Below are 18,453 nucleotides of genomic sequence, written 5' to 3' on the forward strand. Positions count from 1 at the left end.
AAACTGCTTGTCTTGCATTTTGTTTCCCGTTTTACAATCATTCATCTTCTTAATATGCACTTTATGTAGGATTAGCTGAAACATGCTTCTGCATAAAGTCCTTTCAGCCATAAAACATTTTTCTTCAAGATGTTGTTTGTGGAAGGGAAGAGCTACCTTGAGGATATTGGCTTGAGTCTCTGCAGTATTAACTCACCTTTTTTCTTAATGAGTATCATTGAGAGAACTATTGATAAAATGCCTCTGGTTAGAGTGATTTAAAATAGGCCCAGACATGTTTTAATCATTAGAGTGTATAATTATTACTCTTACTTTCAGCAGATGTTCTTGTCTTTTGTGACAACATGCGTGAATGAATCCTTTTTTTCCACAGAATTCTTTTTTGTTTTATTTATTTAGCTATATTTTTTATTTGTTTATTTATTTTTTGGCATATGTAAGTTTATGTGTTCTGTTTCCCTAATTCCTGTGCAGCTGTCAGCGTAATTCTCTCTTATTCTCTCCTTCATTCTCTACCTCCACTTTCTCAGCTTGCTTTGGATTCTACAGTGCTGTGAAGTCAAGCCTGCATTCCAACACAGATATGCTCTTCTTCCTCCGGCCAGTGAGCTCTGTGAATGTACTCTGTACATGTGGCATTTTTTTGCCATTCTTTACTTCTGCTGTTTCTGGACGCGTGTTAGCCACATGGTCTTCATCGGAAGCATAATTGTCTGGTTAAAATATGCTTAGAAATGGAATTTGCTGCAATTCATGCAGAGTGTAAACTAGGAATTTCAGAAAGTGATCTGACTGAATGAATTACTCATAGTACACATTAGAGTTGGGCGGTGAACGATGACATTGTCGTCATAGCCCGCGGTAAATCAATTATTTATGAAGAATTAATTAATACACAACGAATTAATTATTTGTAGCCGACCATTTAAACTCCCTGACCCGCATGGTCTTTGTTTTACCCATAACCAAATAATAAAGATAAGTTACACACAAATTACCACCAATCAATCAATTTTTAACTCAGGCATAAATAAGCAGAGTGATCTGTGTCGTTATAATGGCGTCGACAAACTTGGTTGGTTAAAAAGGTGTACAATCAGGGCTTAATTTGTGCTGGAACAAGCCACATCCGGCATCTCTGAAATCTTATCCGGCACCTCATTTTACAGATTCCCTCTCCTCACACAAGCTGTCACCGTGCCACCGTTCGTGGCATAAGTGTGTATTTTTCGAGAGCAGGTTGCTGCTGGGACCGGGCAGAGGATCATGATGCTGGCTCAACATTTTGATGCCTATCGGTCATCGGCGATGGACGAGGGAATCGTCCATCGACCCAATCCTAGTACACATAGTTACAGTACACATAGTTTTGTGAAGCTGAGACCTAGATTACAATCTCTAAACTGCTATCATGAAGTCTAAATTAGAGGTGTGTGACAAAAGTGATATACCAAATATTTTGATGCACATAATAAGTTTGGCTGTCAAAAATAAGACTCTTAAAATAAAGTTAGCAAGTGCATCATGACTTAATGAGTGGTTCATTAAATCATAACAGTGTTTTCCTCTAGGATTTTTTTCCAGTTGCGGCGGCAGGCTTTTTAGACCGATCTACCAACTATCTATGGCGTTATTTTAATGATAAATGTTGTGTGCGCAGTATTACAAGTCGAGATTGCATTCATGTAATACTAGCATGCCAATCTCTTTGCTTGCGCGCCGATTTTCTCTGTTCGTGCACAGAACTTCTTGCGTGTCCTCAAATATACGCTGCTCAAGTGCAGATTTTCTTGCGCACTCTCAAATAAAACGCTGCTGAAGTGCAATTTAGTGTGTTTATGTAACAAGTCTCCAACATTTATTAGATTTGCTAGGAATATTTATGATTGTCTCCAATAGACCTATAGAGCGGTATTAATGCGTCCTGAAGTAAAGTAAAACAGCTATGAACTCCAGAAAGATAAAGTGATTGTGTGCAGAGCCATAGAACTTTATCTATAAAGTATAATTATGGAACCTGTGTTCATCTTAATTGAAAGCTGCGTCGTGTTTGCTAGCCTAATGGACGTCAGTCAGTTAGCATGTCACCTTAAAGGATTAATGTTAAACAAACAACACACAGCACTACTACGGTTACAGAAAAGATCGCGCTAATAAAATTCACTTACCTTTTAATATGTTTTGGTGCGACTATAACCTGCTATTTAAAAAAAAAAAAAAAAAAACAACTGTATGTTTTAAATTAGAAGCTGTAATGTAGCCGTGGCGGGATGAATTTTGGTGTGGCGCCCCTCCATGGAAGAATGAATGTAGCGGAAACCATGCATTCATTCAAACCATCGTTTCTAAATAGCTGATTCATTTACAGATTAATCGTATGATTTCATTATGAATGGATCTTTTAATCTTTGGGTCACTTGAATCCTTTTTCTTTTTTGGTATTGCATAACTACACACGTTTAAATAACCAATACAGACTTTTGTTTTTGCATCAATTGCTTAAATTGATACATGATTACTGCATTCGTCTAGTCTTCATGTGAAGGCTTTTTGGACTCTCATGTTTGTTTTTTGTAAAATGAGTGACATACTCTGTAATGTCTGCCTGAACATCGTTAAAACAACAATTACAGTATTAGCACACACACTCCTAGTCATGATTGTTGTTTTTGTCTTTGACCGATATACTGGCCTTTCACAGCCCATCCAAGTTAGTTTGCAGGTGTAGACGGCCCTTTGTGGACCACATTTATGTGATGCAGAGCAGAACGCTTGTTCTTCTATCTGTCTGCGAGTTAAAGCCTTTGAATCAGGGGAGCAATCATTCACTTAATGGTTTCCTGTCCTCTGCCCTCACAAATGGCTCTCCCTGAAGCAGAACAGAACTATGATGGAGAAATACACCACTGTCAACCTCACTCATATCATTCACTGGTTGGTTATGTACCTGCTTTCTCTCCGTTTCTCAACCATCGTCTCTGGTTGCCATTGAAAACGTAGGGGTCAGTAAGTCTAAATAACTCTATCATCAGCCAGTTTTATGACTGAGTCTTTGAAAGGATTCATGTTGAATCAGTTTCCTGCCATGAACTGTAGGAAGTTTGCAGCGTCCTGTTGCTGAATCAACTTTGTACTTTTATCTTTTTCCTGACACATTATTCTGCATTGATGCCTTTTGGTGTTCTACACCAGTGCTCCTCAACCTTTTTATCATCACAGACCAGTCAACGCTTTACAATTTACCTCGGACTGGGGGGAAATAGATTGGTGTTTCATAGGTTGCTAGGTGACCATCTAACTTTTTCTCAGTGAATGGCAAGCTGACGAAACACTCTGATGCAAGTTTTATTTGTGGAGAAAATTACAAAGCACTGTAGTGTTTGGGTGTTCTGTGTTTGTCTGGGATAATTAGTCTTACCGAAATGTTTATTTCATACAAGCTGAAGCTCGTCACGTGACTCAAGTGCGCTCGCGGATTCATTTAACTCTGTGCATCTTGAAGGCGCGAGCGTGTCACGCCGCTCGTGTGCACACCTCTAATGTAAATAATAAACTTATGCAAACTCTAGAAATTATGCAATATGCAAATGACCCCTAAAAGGCCACCGTCATTTGCGATCTTCAGCAGGTGATCTTTTTGCACAGCCATGCTGGATTCGCCTTGATTTGGGTTGCGGATCTATTCTTTGGCAGTTTGCAGGCATTTTTTTTCCCTTAGCAAAGAAACTTTCCAAAGACGTCTGTTTCTTACTCATTTTGCTGCTTGTGGATTAAATTTGGGCGCTCAAGTGACCAAGATGTACATGAGAGAATAAGGTCATTTTTTCAAACTTAAAGACTTTTCAATATAAAAGATCGTTCTGACTCTGATAATAAAAAAATAACGGAAATAATTATTGATTTCTTGTGCGGCCCGGTACCAATTGATCCACGGATTGGTACTGGTCCACTGCCTGGTGGTTGAGGAGCACTGTTCTGCACAATTAAAAAAAAATGCTAGGTTATTTCAACCCAATTCTGGGTGTAATAATGACTAACTCAACTGCTGTTTTAATTTTATGAATTAAATTAATAGGACTAAATTGAACCCAATATTTGGGTTTGTCTGTATTTTACCCAGTTTAGGTTTAAATAACCTAGCATTTCTTAGAATGTAGTTTGTTGAGGTATTGGCGTTCAAAATTTTTTTTGCCATAAATAAATAAATAAATAAATAAATTTTAATATGTATAAATAAAATATATATATATATATATATATATATATATATATATATATATATATATATATATATATATATATATATATATATATATATATATATATATATATATATACTTTTTTTTTTTTTTTTTTTTTTTAAAGGCATACGGTGCATTATTATATGACCACACAGCTCAGCCCATTAAGATCAATGTTCGTTGACAATCAACAGTTTTCCTGGTTAATTATTAACATTTAGTCATGCTCTCCTGTTAATGACACTACATAGGAATTGCAAATGTGTCAGTGAAAAATAGGCATGTCTGCATGCTTTAAGTCTAGTTTAAGTGTAAGTCCAAGCACTTTCTTGATCGTGACATTGAAGACTGAAATAATGCAAAAAAGTACTCCACTCATTCAGCTCTGTAATATGCACCTATATTATATATTTTATCTTCCATTACAATAATTGGAAATTGAAAACATGTTGTTTATTAGTGTATTGCAGTCATTGACGTTTAAATTTGTAATATATTTTTAACAGTTTACTAATGTCATTGATGCAAATGTTATGTAACCATGAGGAAATGGATATTTAATTGTGCAGTTTTGCATATTGTAAAAACAAAAGGATGGGTCAGGTCTAAAATAAACATCTTTTTCCAATAATGAGTGCTTGTTTACCACAGCAGTAACCTTGTTTCTGCACATGTTATGTTTAAAGATACAGAAAATAAGGATTGTTGTTGTTTTTTATTTTATTCTCCGGCTTTCTTCAAATAGAAGGAAACAACAAGGAAGACATACAAATATGATTTTGCGTATTCTGTCTTTGTAGTTTATCTGCAGGTTTAGAACCACATGAGGAGAGTATGTTTAGGAGATGTTTTTCCATTTTTCTTTTGAGAGCTATCCCTTCAATATAATCCTTTTTACATCCACATTTTATGTATGCAAATAAAGCCAGTGTAATGTACAGTAAATTCAAGAGAGCACTACCAGAGCACAGTTTGGCAAGGGACAACTTTGAATATTGCATCATTTCCCTGTACTCATTTTCCTTTGGTAGAGGAACATGTATATTTCGTATCACTTCATTTTGGTGCTCCCTGTTGAATTTAAGATACATTGCATCTACACCTTATTCGCATTACATTATAAGTAGACTGTTAGGTTGAGGTTAGGGTTAGTGTAAGTTGACATGCACTTGCAAAGTTTCTTTATAGTCAGTTAAATGTCCATTAAAGGAGCAGTATCAACAGATATTTAGCAGACAGTCTACTAATGCTCAACTGAGATTTAATTGGCATGTAGCTGCAATGCATCTTTTAGTCAACAAAATGTGCAATAGGGATCATCACTAAAAATAATCAAACATACGTTAAGACTTTATTTTGATGTTGGAAAGAACTTTTTTGCCTCCAAGTAGGTTAAATATCAGGAAAATGCCATGGACTGTAATGTTTAGGCATAACAGCTCACATGAGTACTTTGCTTGTCATCACATGACCATCCCGTAACACATGACATCATTGTAAAACATGTTTGAACCAGAGGCAGAAATTTACAGGGCTTAGCAAAGATTGCACAGTAAATTTATACTGCTGTCATGACAATGAGCGAAAATTGTCAATTCACAGCCTCTCAATTCCATTTAGGTCTGTGCATATTGCTTTAGAATCAATATATTTTATACATTCTTTGTGGAGTTAAATTGTAGAACTTATTAGCCATTGGGAGGCATAAGAAGCAACTATTGAGATTTGTTGAGTGAACTCACTTAAGGGAATAGTTTACCCAATACTGAAAATGACTCCATTTGTTTACTCAAACCATCCTCGCATTTTTTTGTTGTTCAGAACACAATGAGAGTAGTTTTAAAATTTATCCTGGCTCTGCATGCTGTATAATTGTGTTGGATAGTGGCCCTTTTTTCCAAAAGTATATAAATCATAAAATAACCAAATCGTTGCCAGGCCCAGGGCTTAACAAGTGTTAAAAAGCAGATCAGTGTGTTTTCAGAATTTTTTTTTATTTTTATTTTCCATTTTTTTTTTAATTATTAACTGAAATAATTGACTTGTGGTGGTTGGCAAATGCAAATTTTTTTTAGATAACAGTTTGGCCAATCTCTGACACCACATATGTTGCATGTAGATGATGTACGATGCTTCAAACAAATTTGTTAGTGCAAAAAGCTCTTCTCATCAGTGAAATCCTCTCGTTTTCCACTTTCAATAGTCGTCCTCGTTCGTCTACTCTTGCTGGAACTTCCATTACAACATCTTGCTTTCATTCATCAAGCATCATAACAAAAACAAACATCCATTCACAGCCACAAGAAGTGATTTTAAAACAATTCCTTTAATGACTAAATGTTTTAGGAATAGGTGGATCAGATGAACATGATACAAATCTGTATTGTTATTTAAGTATTGTTGTTGTTGTTGTTTAATTATTATTAATATCTGTGTTATTTAAAGACGACTGACACAGATTTTAATAACTCTTCATATTTGGAAGTGAAAGCTGAAAAACCAAAACACAGGCAAATAACCACAATGTAGAAAAATGCATTGGAGAACATTTGTTTTAAAACCATTACTATAACAAATAAGGGAACTTCAAGGTGGAATGTATCCATTTATTTATTTATTTATTTTCTATTTTTATATATTTTTTAATTTTTCTAATAGTTAAGGGAGCTTTCACACCTAGACTTTTGTTTCTAAATTTGGTGCGTTTCCCCAGTTAGCGCGGTTCGTTTGGCATATGTGAATCCAACAATTGCACTCGGATCCGCGCCAAAACAATCAGTCCAAGATTGCCTCTAATGTGGTCTCGGCTCGATTGAAACGAACTTTGGAGCGGATCTCGATTGTAGTGAGAAAGCAATACGATCTGAACCAGGCTATATCACAGTGTGTTATGGATATGTAGTAGCCATATATACAGCTATATGAAGAGAGAATTATGAGTAGGGCGGGATGTCATCCCTACTGGTAAATGTGCGCTTCATGTCAAATATGAAAGTGAAAGCATGTTAACTACTAATGAGAGCTGTTTATCCGTTTGGAAAATTGACCGAACTGCATTCTTGGTTTATCTGTTATTTCTCTCTATAATGTAAAGCCTCTAATGCATAAGCCAACTGCTATGTATGAGAAAGTCTTACCTCTGATTTATATCTGGTGACGATGTCTGTGGGTGTCACCATTCAAAATGAAAGCACAGCTTTTTGATTATAATGTCTTATTGCTTATCATCATAAATTAAAATAAGGACGCATGACAGCTGAGTGGGACAAAATAAGCCATCAAACTCTGACCAATGTGAGGAGAGTTTACTCGCACATTTTTTTTGTTGTTGTTGTTTGTTTTTAGCTCTTTTGGTCCATTTAAAAACTTTGTAGTGTGAAAGCGAACCACACCAAGAAAACAAAAACATTGTAACAATTTTAGTCTCTGTTTCGAAACAAAAGAATCGATTCACAAGTGTGAAAGCACCACTATCCATCCATCCATCCATCCATCCATCCATCCAGCCATCCTAAAAAATTATATATATATAGTTTTTTATTATTATTTATTTATTTTTTAACGAGTGCTTCACTAGCTAAATTCATGACTGAAATTCACCCCTAGCATTGTGCAACAAAACATGCAAGTGTGTCTTCATTAATTAATAATTGTTTATATTAATAATTGTGATGATTATTCATAATAATGTTAATAAATGATAATTAATAATCTGCCCTTTTATCTTAATTTGCTTAAATTACTGAATTTAAACCTCAAATGTTCATTTCCACTGAAAAACAACATAACATTATATACACATGAATGTTTTTGTAGCTTTGCAATGAGAGATGTTTATCTCTCAACTCCTTTCAGATGTGCTTGTTGAACATGTAGGGCATACTTGCCAGTGTCCAGTTCCGTATATAGGCAGATAACCCCATCACACATCGATTCTGTGTCGTCTTCTGGCTTTGATCTGTCTGTTGAGGCTCGTGTATGTATTCGTTCGGAGCGCCGTCATGCTCAGCGCAGGCGTTTTGTGTTGCCTCTGAAAAGTCTTTTGTTGTCACGTGACCAAGCCTTTGTGCAGGTTTAAATGGTGAATGTTATCTGTAAAAGAGAGGGCATTCTGTAGACCACCCATGCTCGCTGTGCAGCATATTTTCACATTCCCACTTCAAAAACCAACACATGCGCTAATATTGGGCGGCAATTTGTCAGGAGCGTGTAATTACTGTTGTGTCTTTGAAATGGTTGGCAGTGACGAGTGGAAGTGGGTTTTCTGTTTGAGTTTAGAAGTGGTTTCTCCTCTTTACGATGATATAATGCGGTTCAGATCTGGAGAGAGACGACGGTGTCCTCCCTCTTTTTCTGTACGGAGGCTTCATGAATGGCATGATAAGCTGCGCCTCTGAATGAAGTCTCACAGTGTCGGTGGTGGGGAGAAAGCCTTGAGGGATCCCGCTCTCACACTCGCAGTGCAGATGGCTGTGGAGCGCAGCCAAACAACTAATAAAGCACAGGATATCAGTGCATGTCTCTCACTCACACCATGTCAGCGCTAACTGAATGCTAAGACTCTAAGCAGTGGTACCTCAGCATCACACACGGTCCGTTATAGTTCACTGGAAACCGTAAACAGCCTAGCCACAGCGTTATAGTGTCATAATGTCACTAGATTTGAAACTGTGGCAGTAAGTTTGAGGGTTAATGGGGTTAGGAAGTTTCACATTTTTTTAAGTGTCGATTTAAAGAAAATCAAAAAAATGCTAAAATCCATTGAATGACACAATCACCATTTAAAAATACTAACAAAATTGCAGAATACACTGTACCCAGCAAGCATTTTTTGTTTTTAAAAGATGTCTAATAGATGTCTAATAGATATCTAAACAGTCATCTTGGCTAAAACAAGGCTAAATGTGTGTTGTCAGTGAAAATCTAATAGGCCAAAACTAGACTAGTCATTAAATAAACAGAAATGAAGGACTACACATATAAAGTCTGTCTAATCTGCCTATTTGACAACTAGTCTAGTTTTGGGCTATTCTTGGATGTCTATTAGATTTTCACTTACAGCCCAAGTTTAGCCTTTTGTTTTAGCCAAGCTGTCTATGTTTAGATGTCTATTAGACGTCTATTAAACACAAAATTGTTTGTTGGGTATGATCAGAATCCATTAAATTACAGTATATTACTGTTTTTTTTTTTAAATAGAAAAACCAATACAATTTGTCAAATTACATGGAAAAACATCCAACTTTCAGGTTAATAGGGTAAAGAGGTTTCACACAACATCACATTTCTAAATGTGTCAGATGTTGTATTTATGGTAGGGATGCTCATTGCCGTTAATTTTGCCAACTGACAACCACTGCTCGTTAACCGAATATTAACAGTTAACTAGTCAGATTAATATTAAATTATTATTTGAATAAAAAAAATTGACATGTCTATTTTGTGACTGACACACTAAATATTGTACTTTTAAAATACTGACTTATTTTAACATGTGAACATATTAACAACAGAACAATAACAGAACATTTTCAGGCACCTGCAGTGTTTAACAGAATAAACTAAATAAAATGAATAAAATAAATAGTCCTGCCCTAGATATCTTTCACTTAAATGACAAATTTAGATTACAAAACGAAAACACTGACTGAATCCTTTTTAACAACCGGCATAGGCTGTTTTTTCACATCATTTTTTTTTTCAATCAAATAATAATATCAGGCTACCTCAAATCCATCACTCTATGGAAAATGGGCCTATGCCTTTAATTAATGCTCCACTCTAATTCTTATATCACAAGCCTCTGTCAACATTTTAATATGTCATTAAAGATTATGTCTTGAGCATCTGGTTATACCTGAGCTAGTGTGGTTTTATTTCATCTCTCACTCACGGTTAATGTGCGATATATAGCTGGTATTGTGCGTGAGTGTTGCTGTCAATGTTGTTATAATTGTAACATTTAAAAATATTGTGATATTCAAGGTTTGTAAAGTAATACAGCTCTAGATAAAAAAAAACAACGTGTTCGCTGTGATCGGCCTCTTATGCAGCAAAACTTTAAAAATATATAAAGTAATATTTTTAATCGCTTAACTAATACCATGAATCGGTTAAAAACGCACCCTTTCGTTTAATGGTTAATCCGTTATTTTAAGCACCCCTAATTCATGGAAAAAACAACATGGTCTCTTTGCTTGTTTGTTTTATTTATTTCATAAATAGTTGGTCAGTCATACCAAAAAATGTTAATTTTTTTACATATTTATCATCATGATATTACATTTAACATTAATATTAAAAAAAAATTTCTATGAATATTCTATATATCTATTGTTAAATTGTTTTTTTTTTTTTTAATTGACTAGTAACTAGGGCTGGGCGATATGGAAAGAATGCAATCTCTATAATCATTTCCTATGTTGAACGATAACGATTTATAATTTGATAAAAGTTGTTAGTGCTTCCAGATTCAAAAGAGTACCCCAAAAATGACTGAAGCCACAAAAAATAGAGGGCCCATTAAACGGCATAACATTTTCGATAAATTCGGCTGAAAATTTGGTACGTCTGAATATATTACCACACTTTTTGATTCTCATTGTTGCACATTTCGGTTGTGTGATTGGCTCTTAGATCAATATAGAGTAAAAAAAGTCCAGAGCTTATTATTGTTATTGACATATGCTTTTATCGCGACTATAATATCGTTTATCGGCCCAGCCCTACTAGTAACCCATTAATCATAGCAAAGATTGTAATTTGAATCTTTTTTGCTGCTGCTGCTGCTGCTGCTGCTGTTGTTGTTGTTGTTGTTGTTGTTGGTTATTGCATTTTTTTTTTTTTCAATGGTTTTGAATGTCTTATGCTCTCTAAACTTGCAGTTATCCAATATGGAGCAGTGTACTGAAGTGTTGTTACAATTTATGCGTTTCTGTTTTCTATTTTTATATATTTAGAATTAATTCTCCAGTCGGTATCACATGACCCATAAGAAACCACGCTAATTTTGTGCTCAAAACATATTTCTAATTATTGTGAACGTTTGTGCTGCTTAATAGTTTTGTGGAAGCAGTGATATAAACATACAAACATGCATCTTTGCTGAATAGAAGTGTTTATTTCTGTACTGACCCCCCCCCCCTGAAAAGATCTGAATTTGTGTAATACCATCATTCATTCATTCATTTGTTTTCCTTCAACTTAGTCCCTTATTTGTCAGGGGTCGCCACAGTTGAATGAACCGCCAACTATTCCAGCATATGTTTTACGCAGTGGATGCCCTTAGAGCTGCAACCCAGTACTGGGAAACACCCATACACGCATTCACACACATACTCATACACTACAACCATTTTTGTTTATCTAATTCACCTATAGCGCATGTCTTTGAACTTGTGGGGAAAACCGGAGCACCTCGAGGAAACCCACGCAAATACGGGAAGAACATGCAAACTCCACACAGAAATGCCAACTGGCCCATCTAGGACTAGAACCAGCGACATTCTTGCTCTAAGGCGACAGTGCTAACCACTGAATCACCGTAATACCATAATTTACCATTATACAGAACTCTTTCAAGGAAATTTGCAATGAAAAGTTCAAACAAATGTTAAATTGCCAAAACTGTTTGAGTTGTTTATGGCACAAACACAAACTCTGCGACGTGTTGACAGTTTGATTTATACACACTGATACACGCACACACATGCTGACCTCTTTCAACTCTTTTTCTCTTTCTCCAGATCTGATCCAGTGCACCAATGAGATGAATGTGAACATCCCTCAGCTGGCAGACACACTGTTTGAGAGAACAACCAACACCAGCTGGGTCGTGGTATTCAAATCCCTCATCACCACACACCACCTGATGGTCTACGGCAATGAGGTCAGCCTCACCACACACATGCACAGGCTCTTGCACACTCACATCACCTTTGATATCTATTCATTGATGAACTGTGTACAAACTGACCTCAGGAATACTCATTCACACACTTCAGCTTAGTCCCTTCTTTTTCACGGGTTGCCACAGAAGAACGAAGCCCCAAATTCTGAAATGGTTTGACCTAAAAAAAATTGTGCACTGATGAAATATTTTATTTAGTTTTTAAATTAATGTAGTTTAATTTAATTTAATTTTATTATTTATTTATTTTTATTTATTTATTTGTACGTCTTATTTTAATAGGAATTTTTAAAAATACCTGGCAACTCTTTTGAAAGTTTTTTTTTTTTTATTTACGTTTTTTTTTGTCAATTTTATTTTATTTTATCCCTGACTTTTGAACTTTTTATTTGTTTAATTAATTTTTTTCAGCTAATTACATGTTATTTTGCCAACCTTTTATTCTTTATTGAACATTTTTGTAGTATTTATTTATTTAATTTATTTGTATTTTTATGCCGTATTTTAACTTGAATTTTTGAAAATACCTGGCAACTCTTTTGAACGTAATTTTATTTTTAGTAATTTTATTTTATTTTGTCCCTGACTTTTAACCTTTTTTTTTTTTTTTAATTTGATTGTTCTTGTAATTACGTGTTATTTTGCTTGCCTTTAGTCTTTATTGGACATTTTTGTAGTTTATTTGTTTATTTTTACATCTTATTTTTACCCTTTTGAACTATATTTTATTTTTAGTTGTACATTTTTATTTTATATTTATTTGTTGAATTGTTTTGATATTGATTTGTTCATTCAATTAGATTGTATTTTTATTTCAATCACTTACAAATCTTTAAAACGTTTTTTATTTTACATTTTTAAACATTATTGTTAGTTCATTTTTATATCGGCTTATTGTAATAGCATTTATTTTGATTAATGTTATTTGACTTGTCCTGCATCAAGAATATAATCTTGCATTTTTCAAGAATAACCTGACCACTCTTTTGTACTGTTTCATTCAAATGATATTTTATATATTTTGTATTTTATCTAGTTTAACATTTATTAATTATTGTTGATTAATAAATGCATTTTAATAATATTTTTTATTTACATTTTTATATGTAATAATTACATTTTATCTTTATATTACTACTTTTTTATTTTATCTTTATTTTTTATATTTTATCTTTAACCTGCAAAAGCAAGTTGGTTTTAAAACAAAATGAGAGTGAATAAATGAGCACATTTAATTTAATTTTGCTAAACCATTTGGTTTGATATTTCAACAACATTCGATTTATCATTTTATTTCTATGCTCCAGCTGAAGCAGTTAAATCTTCAACATGTGCTGAGACTCAGTCAGCTTTACCCTAGTGTCTTTGACAGTGCTGTTTATTTGCATGCTGACTAACTTCAGAATGAATTGAAAAGTGAGCTCTTTGTTCTTCATGTTGACAGAGATTTGTACAATATCTGGCCTCCAGGAACACATTATTCAACCTCAGTAATTTTTTGGACAAAAGCGGGTTACAAGGTAGGTGCTTTTTCAGCCCAACACTTCATTAGTCATTCTGTTTTTCCAAACACATCCCAGCTGTGTCATCCATTTTCATGAGCGTCCAAAACCCAAGACAAATGCGGACATGATGAATATTTGAGGAGCTGACAGAACATGCACTGCGTTTTCACAGTTTTACTGTTAGTCACGGTCAGATGTGCTGTTGGAGGGTCTGGGGTTTTAAAATGGTCTGTTCTCCTCAAGGCAGCATTTGTTTGATCAAAAAATACAGTAAAATCACTATGGAATATTACATACATGTAAGAGGTCTACTTTTGATTTTCAGTTTTTATAATGTCATTTAATCCTGTGATTGAAAGCTGAATTTCCCCTTTAAAAGTCCCTATTATGCATGAAAAAAGGTCCTATTTTGGTTTTGGGGGTCTTCAACAACAGACTGATATACATGCAAGGTTAAAAAACACTTTCATTGTCTTATAATATGCATTTATTTTTACCTAATAATAATAATAATAATACCGTAATAATACCCATATTTGTTTAGCGATTCATTTTTACCCAAACCCCTCCCTAGCCTGATGCTAATCTGCGCTGATTGCTCCGATGACCCAGTCTGTTGCGATTGGTCGACTGCGTTCAGCGCGAAACAGAGAGAAACGCCCACCACGACTTATCAGCAATGTGGAAGTAGTCAGAGTGTATGTGTGAGCCCAATGCAGGTAAACACCAGCATATTGCTCTATTCTTAACTATGACACGCATTCAGTAATTATTCGCACAGTGGCAAAAGCTGAACTATTTTGAAACTTGATCGCCGCACGTCTGTAGGAACAGCGGATGGTGGCCATATAGCAACGACAAACGGCAGAGGATCGCGAGCTCTCAAACACATTTAAATCTGTAAACAAAGCGACACACACAGCATTTTCAACGTGGTTTTAGACGCGTTTTGAGAATATAAACAGTTTAAAAAAACACAATTAAATACGTATTTTGCAAGCTAACATTAGAGAAAACAAGAAAGCAACCATTTTAATTGCATCTACCTACACTTGTGAAATGGAGGAAGAAACCGATCCCTGAACTGTGTACTGATAAAGTTCCTGTCAAGCTCTGACAAAGTCCCATACATCAAAAGTCTTTTCTGATCCTTCCTTTAACAAACGGCCGATGAATCCCCATTGCAGTGTAGATTACTGCATTAATCACCAGAACATTCACTTATTAATGTTCACTCATCTTCATTCGTAATCAGTCTGACAGACACTCGCACTCTGCTAGCGTTTCAAGGGAAAGACGTGTTCACGTTTTACGGGATTCGACACAGAACATATTTGGTATTATTTTGCGTCAATGTTGATACGATCAGGCAAAAGATCCGGATGAACGACAAATCCTTTAAACGACTCTGAGTCGAATCCTTTATTAAAAAAATCTATATTTTTAAAACAAGGTGCACTTTCAGATTTAAATCTCAGCTAGATGTCTTCATTCACTTAGCTTTGTTGCACACTGCATGGAAGGTCACTTTTAGAAACCCATAATATGGGCTCTTTAATTTATTTTAATGTCACATGATCCTTTAGACATAATTATAAAAATGTTGATTTCGTGTTATATTATGATCAAATGATATTGGTTCTTGGACAGTAATAATGTTTTTTGTAATTACCCCCCCCTGCTTTTTACTTTCTAGGAATCTTTGAGGAAATGATAGTATTTATTTGAGATAACAGCATTCACTTTTCTTTCACTCGAGTGGTATAATGTGACCTTGATTAGTAGAAGTAAATATATTTTTAATAGTGCATTTGAATGATACTGTATCACAACACTAACAATAGTAATGTTACTTAAGCAGCATGTCATCATTGTATTCGAAGGATTTCTGAAAGATTGTGTGATGTAAATATAATAATGCTGAAAATGTAGCTTTTAAATTGATCAAATAAATGCAGCCTTTGTAACTTTTTAAAAAATCATTAAAAGATCTTACTGATCTCCTACATTTGACCAATAGCGGACTGTTCCCGGGTCTTAAAAATATAAAAAATTGATAAATCTATTTAGAGAAATTTAAGCCTTAAAAAGTATTAAATACAACTTTACATGGTATTCAATTTTGTATCATTTTGATTATACAATGTCTAGTTTTATGCAAATGTTTGGCTGAATTTAATCTGCCAATATTAGGATGCTGGGTAGTTTATGAAATCCATAAAATCCTGCTAGATTTGACATCACGTTGCTTTGTTTACTGCAGTAACCAAGGCAACACTGTTATTCCTGCTGTTCTATAGGCACCACCTGCCAGATTAGCATTTTCATTCGTTATATGAATAATGTTTTAGTTTAGGATTGGTTTCATACAATCAGTATTTAGTAAATATACTGTAAGCTACAGCACAGGCTCATTGTAAACCCGTATATATTTCTGGAGACCGCAAATTATGTAGCTAGAGCTGCGTATGGCTGCAATTTGTTTTTAAAATGAACACTATGGGGTGGTAAGATGCTGCAGACTGCTTCTGTTTCTTTCCGTGCTATTAGCTGACCACTTGCATCCATGTGGATGACACTTCCACTGTTACCAGTTTGCACAGTAGCTCGCCCCATACGTCGGCGGACTTGAGACATGAGGAGTTGACGGTAACGACTGGGATCGAGTCCGTTGAAGAACAGTTTCTGAAAGCCAATAAAACAACAAAAAAAGGCAAAAAATAATATGAACAAGTAAATAAGAGTGTAAGAACGTGGTGAAATCTGAAAATGTGGTAAAAAAGTCAGGCGGCTGTGAGGCTATTTCTTTTTCTGGATTGCTTTTGAAAACGCTGTCGTTCGGGTTTAGGGAAAGGTGGTGATCGGGTCAATTGGTGCTTTTGAAAACACTATCGGTTGGGTTTAGTGAAGGGGATGCGTGAGAATATCGGTCGGTCAGTTGACAGCGGCCCCTGGTGGAGAGAACAGCAGGCACCAAATGGCACTCGCGAGAAAAATTTGAGATCTAAAAAAAGCCTACAGTGGCGTCTAGTGGATTCAAAAACAAAAACTGCAAAAACAAGTACCTCCTGGGACGTATTTTGCACTATCCAAAAAAGTATATAGGGTATCAATATGAATGTATCAATAATGAACCTGGGTTGGTAAATTAAAATGTCACCAATGTTAGCAGTTAAAACCTAAAGTGGTGACGATGTCTTAAAATGCATGAAAAGAGTCTTAAAAGTCTTAAAAGGTATTGAATTTCTCTCTCTAATTCCTGCATACACCCTGAATAGTGTAGGTCTCTCTCTCTTTCTCTCTCTCTCTCTCTCTCGTTATGTCTGTCTGCTCTTCTTTCCCTGAACTCCCTTATGGGACCTGTTCAACAACATGGCCAACTTTCAGCTTAAATAAAGCTCTAGTGGGTTTATTTACCCAAGGCTTTTCCCATGTTAACAAGCAGTCTGGCAGCCAGCACTCACTGGAGGCAGCAGGGAAAGCAGCACAGCAAGACTCTAGTTTAGGGAGGCTTTCGAGAACAACCCTGGGCCCATTTTCTGAAAGTTATTAGAAGTCAGATGATTTTTTCAGTTCTTACCTCAACTTTATGCTGCTTTAACCCTGACATACAGTAGCTGTTTCATGTATGTGTTTTTATATTTGTATATGTATTCATTGTAATAAAGGATACACACACACAAAAGTAAAAGAAGATATTTTATTTATGATACTTTTATATTTAAATAACTCTGAGTTGACGGTTCATTTACATTTTTTTTTGTTTGTTTTTATTTTAATTGGAGGAAAGTTATACATGTTAATTATGGTAATTGGTATGTGTTTTATTAATGTGTATTATTCTTTATATTTAAATAACTCCTGAATTGAAAGCTTATTTGCGTTTTACTTATTAATATTTTAATTGGAGGAAATTTATACATGTTAATTATGGTAATTGGTATGCGTTTTATTATATATTTTATAGTTGCTCTCTTTGTATTTTTACAATTTGCATAATTTTACTAATATAAATGAGTACATGTATTCATTTATTTTATTACAGTTGATATGTTTATAACAATGTTTTATTTTTCATGGGACTTCCCTGGACATTTTAAGTGGCACATTTAATAATTGACTTGAATGTTTTTGAAGACTTTTTGTCATATACTTCTGTGTTTTACTTTTATATGCTTCTATGAGAGCACATGACTAGCGGCATAAACTAGTACGCATCATGATGACCTGACATACTTGGTAGATTCAGAAAAAGCTCACGGGTTCTGATGTTTGTCATGCATAACACTGACATTACACACTGTGGAAAACTGATTTTTTTTTTCTTCCTGTAAGCAATAAAAATGAGTCACAGTCGTGATAAAATATTGTACTCTGAATTCAACTAAAATATTTTTCAATAACTGGAATCAGAACGTGGTCTGCTGTATGACTATTTCAACAACCGGAGGGTCACGGTGAACTCTAAAGACAGCATGTTCTCTTCTGTGTGCAGGATATGACATGTCCACCTTCATCCGAAGGTACAGCCGCTACCTGAACGAGAAGGCAGTCTCATACAGACAAGTGGCTTTCGACTTCACTAAAGTAAAAAGAGGGTAGGTGTTTGTTTGCTAGTTCTTAAAGTGATGGTTCCCCAGAAATGAACATTTTCTGTTCATTTACTAATCGAACCTCAGGCCATCCAAGATGTTGGGGATTTTGTCATCAGTAGAACATTTACCCTTGAGTGTGAATTTAAAAATGTTACACATTTGTAAAAACAAAAACAAACATAGAAGTACATATATATTTTACA

General features: G+C 34.9%; 1 protein-coding gene across 16 annotated transcripts in view; it reads left to right on the forward strand.

Annotated features, from left to right (window-relative positions):
- picalma (phosphatidylinositol binding clathrin assembly protein a) overlaps positions 1-18,453 on the forward strand; it is an 85,712-nt gene that overhangs the window by 22,628 nt on the left and 44,631 nt on the right. For all 16 annotated transcript variants that reach the window (XM_056466785.1, XM_056466787.1, XM_056466789.1 and 13 more), the window contains 3 exons: positions 11,987-12,129; positions 13,595-13,670; positions 18,151-18,253. In XM_056466785.1, the coding sequence (XP_056322760.1) occupies positions 11,987-12,129; positions 13,595-13,670; positions 18,151-18,253 (322 nt within the window). The remainder of the gene's footprint in view (positions 1-11,986; positions 12,130-13,594; positions 13,671-18,150; positions 18,254-18,453) is intronic.

The sequence above is a fragment of the Danio aesculapii genome, chromosome 10 (assembly GCF_903798145.1).
Source record: "Danio aesculapii chromosome 10, fDanAes4.1, whole genome shotgun sequence".
NCBI classification, from domain to species: Eukaryota; Metazoa; Chordata; class Actinopteri; order Cypriniformes; family Danionidae; genus Danio; species Danio aesculapii.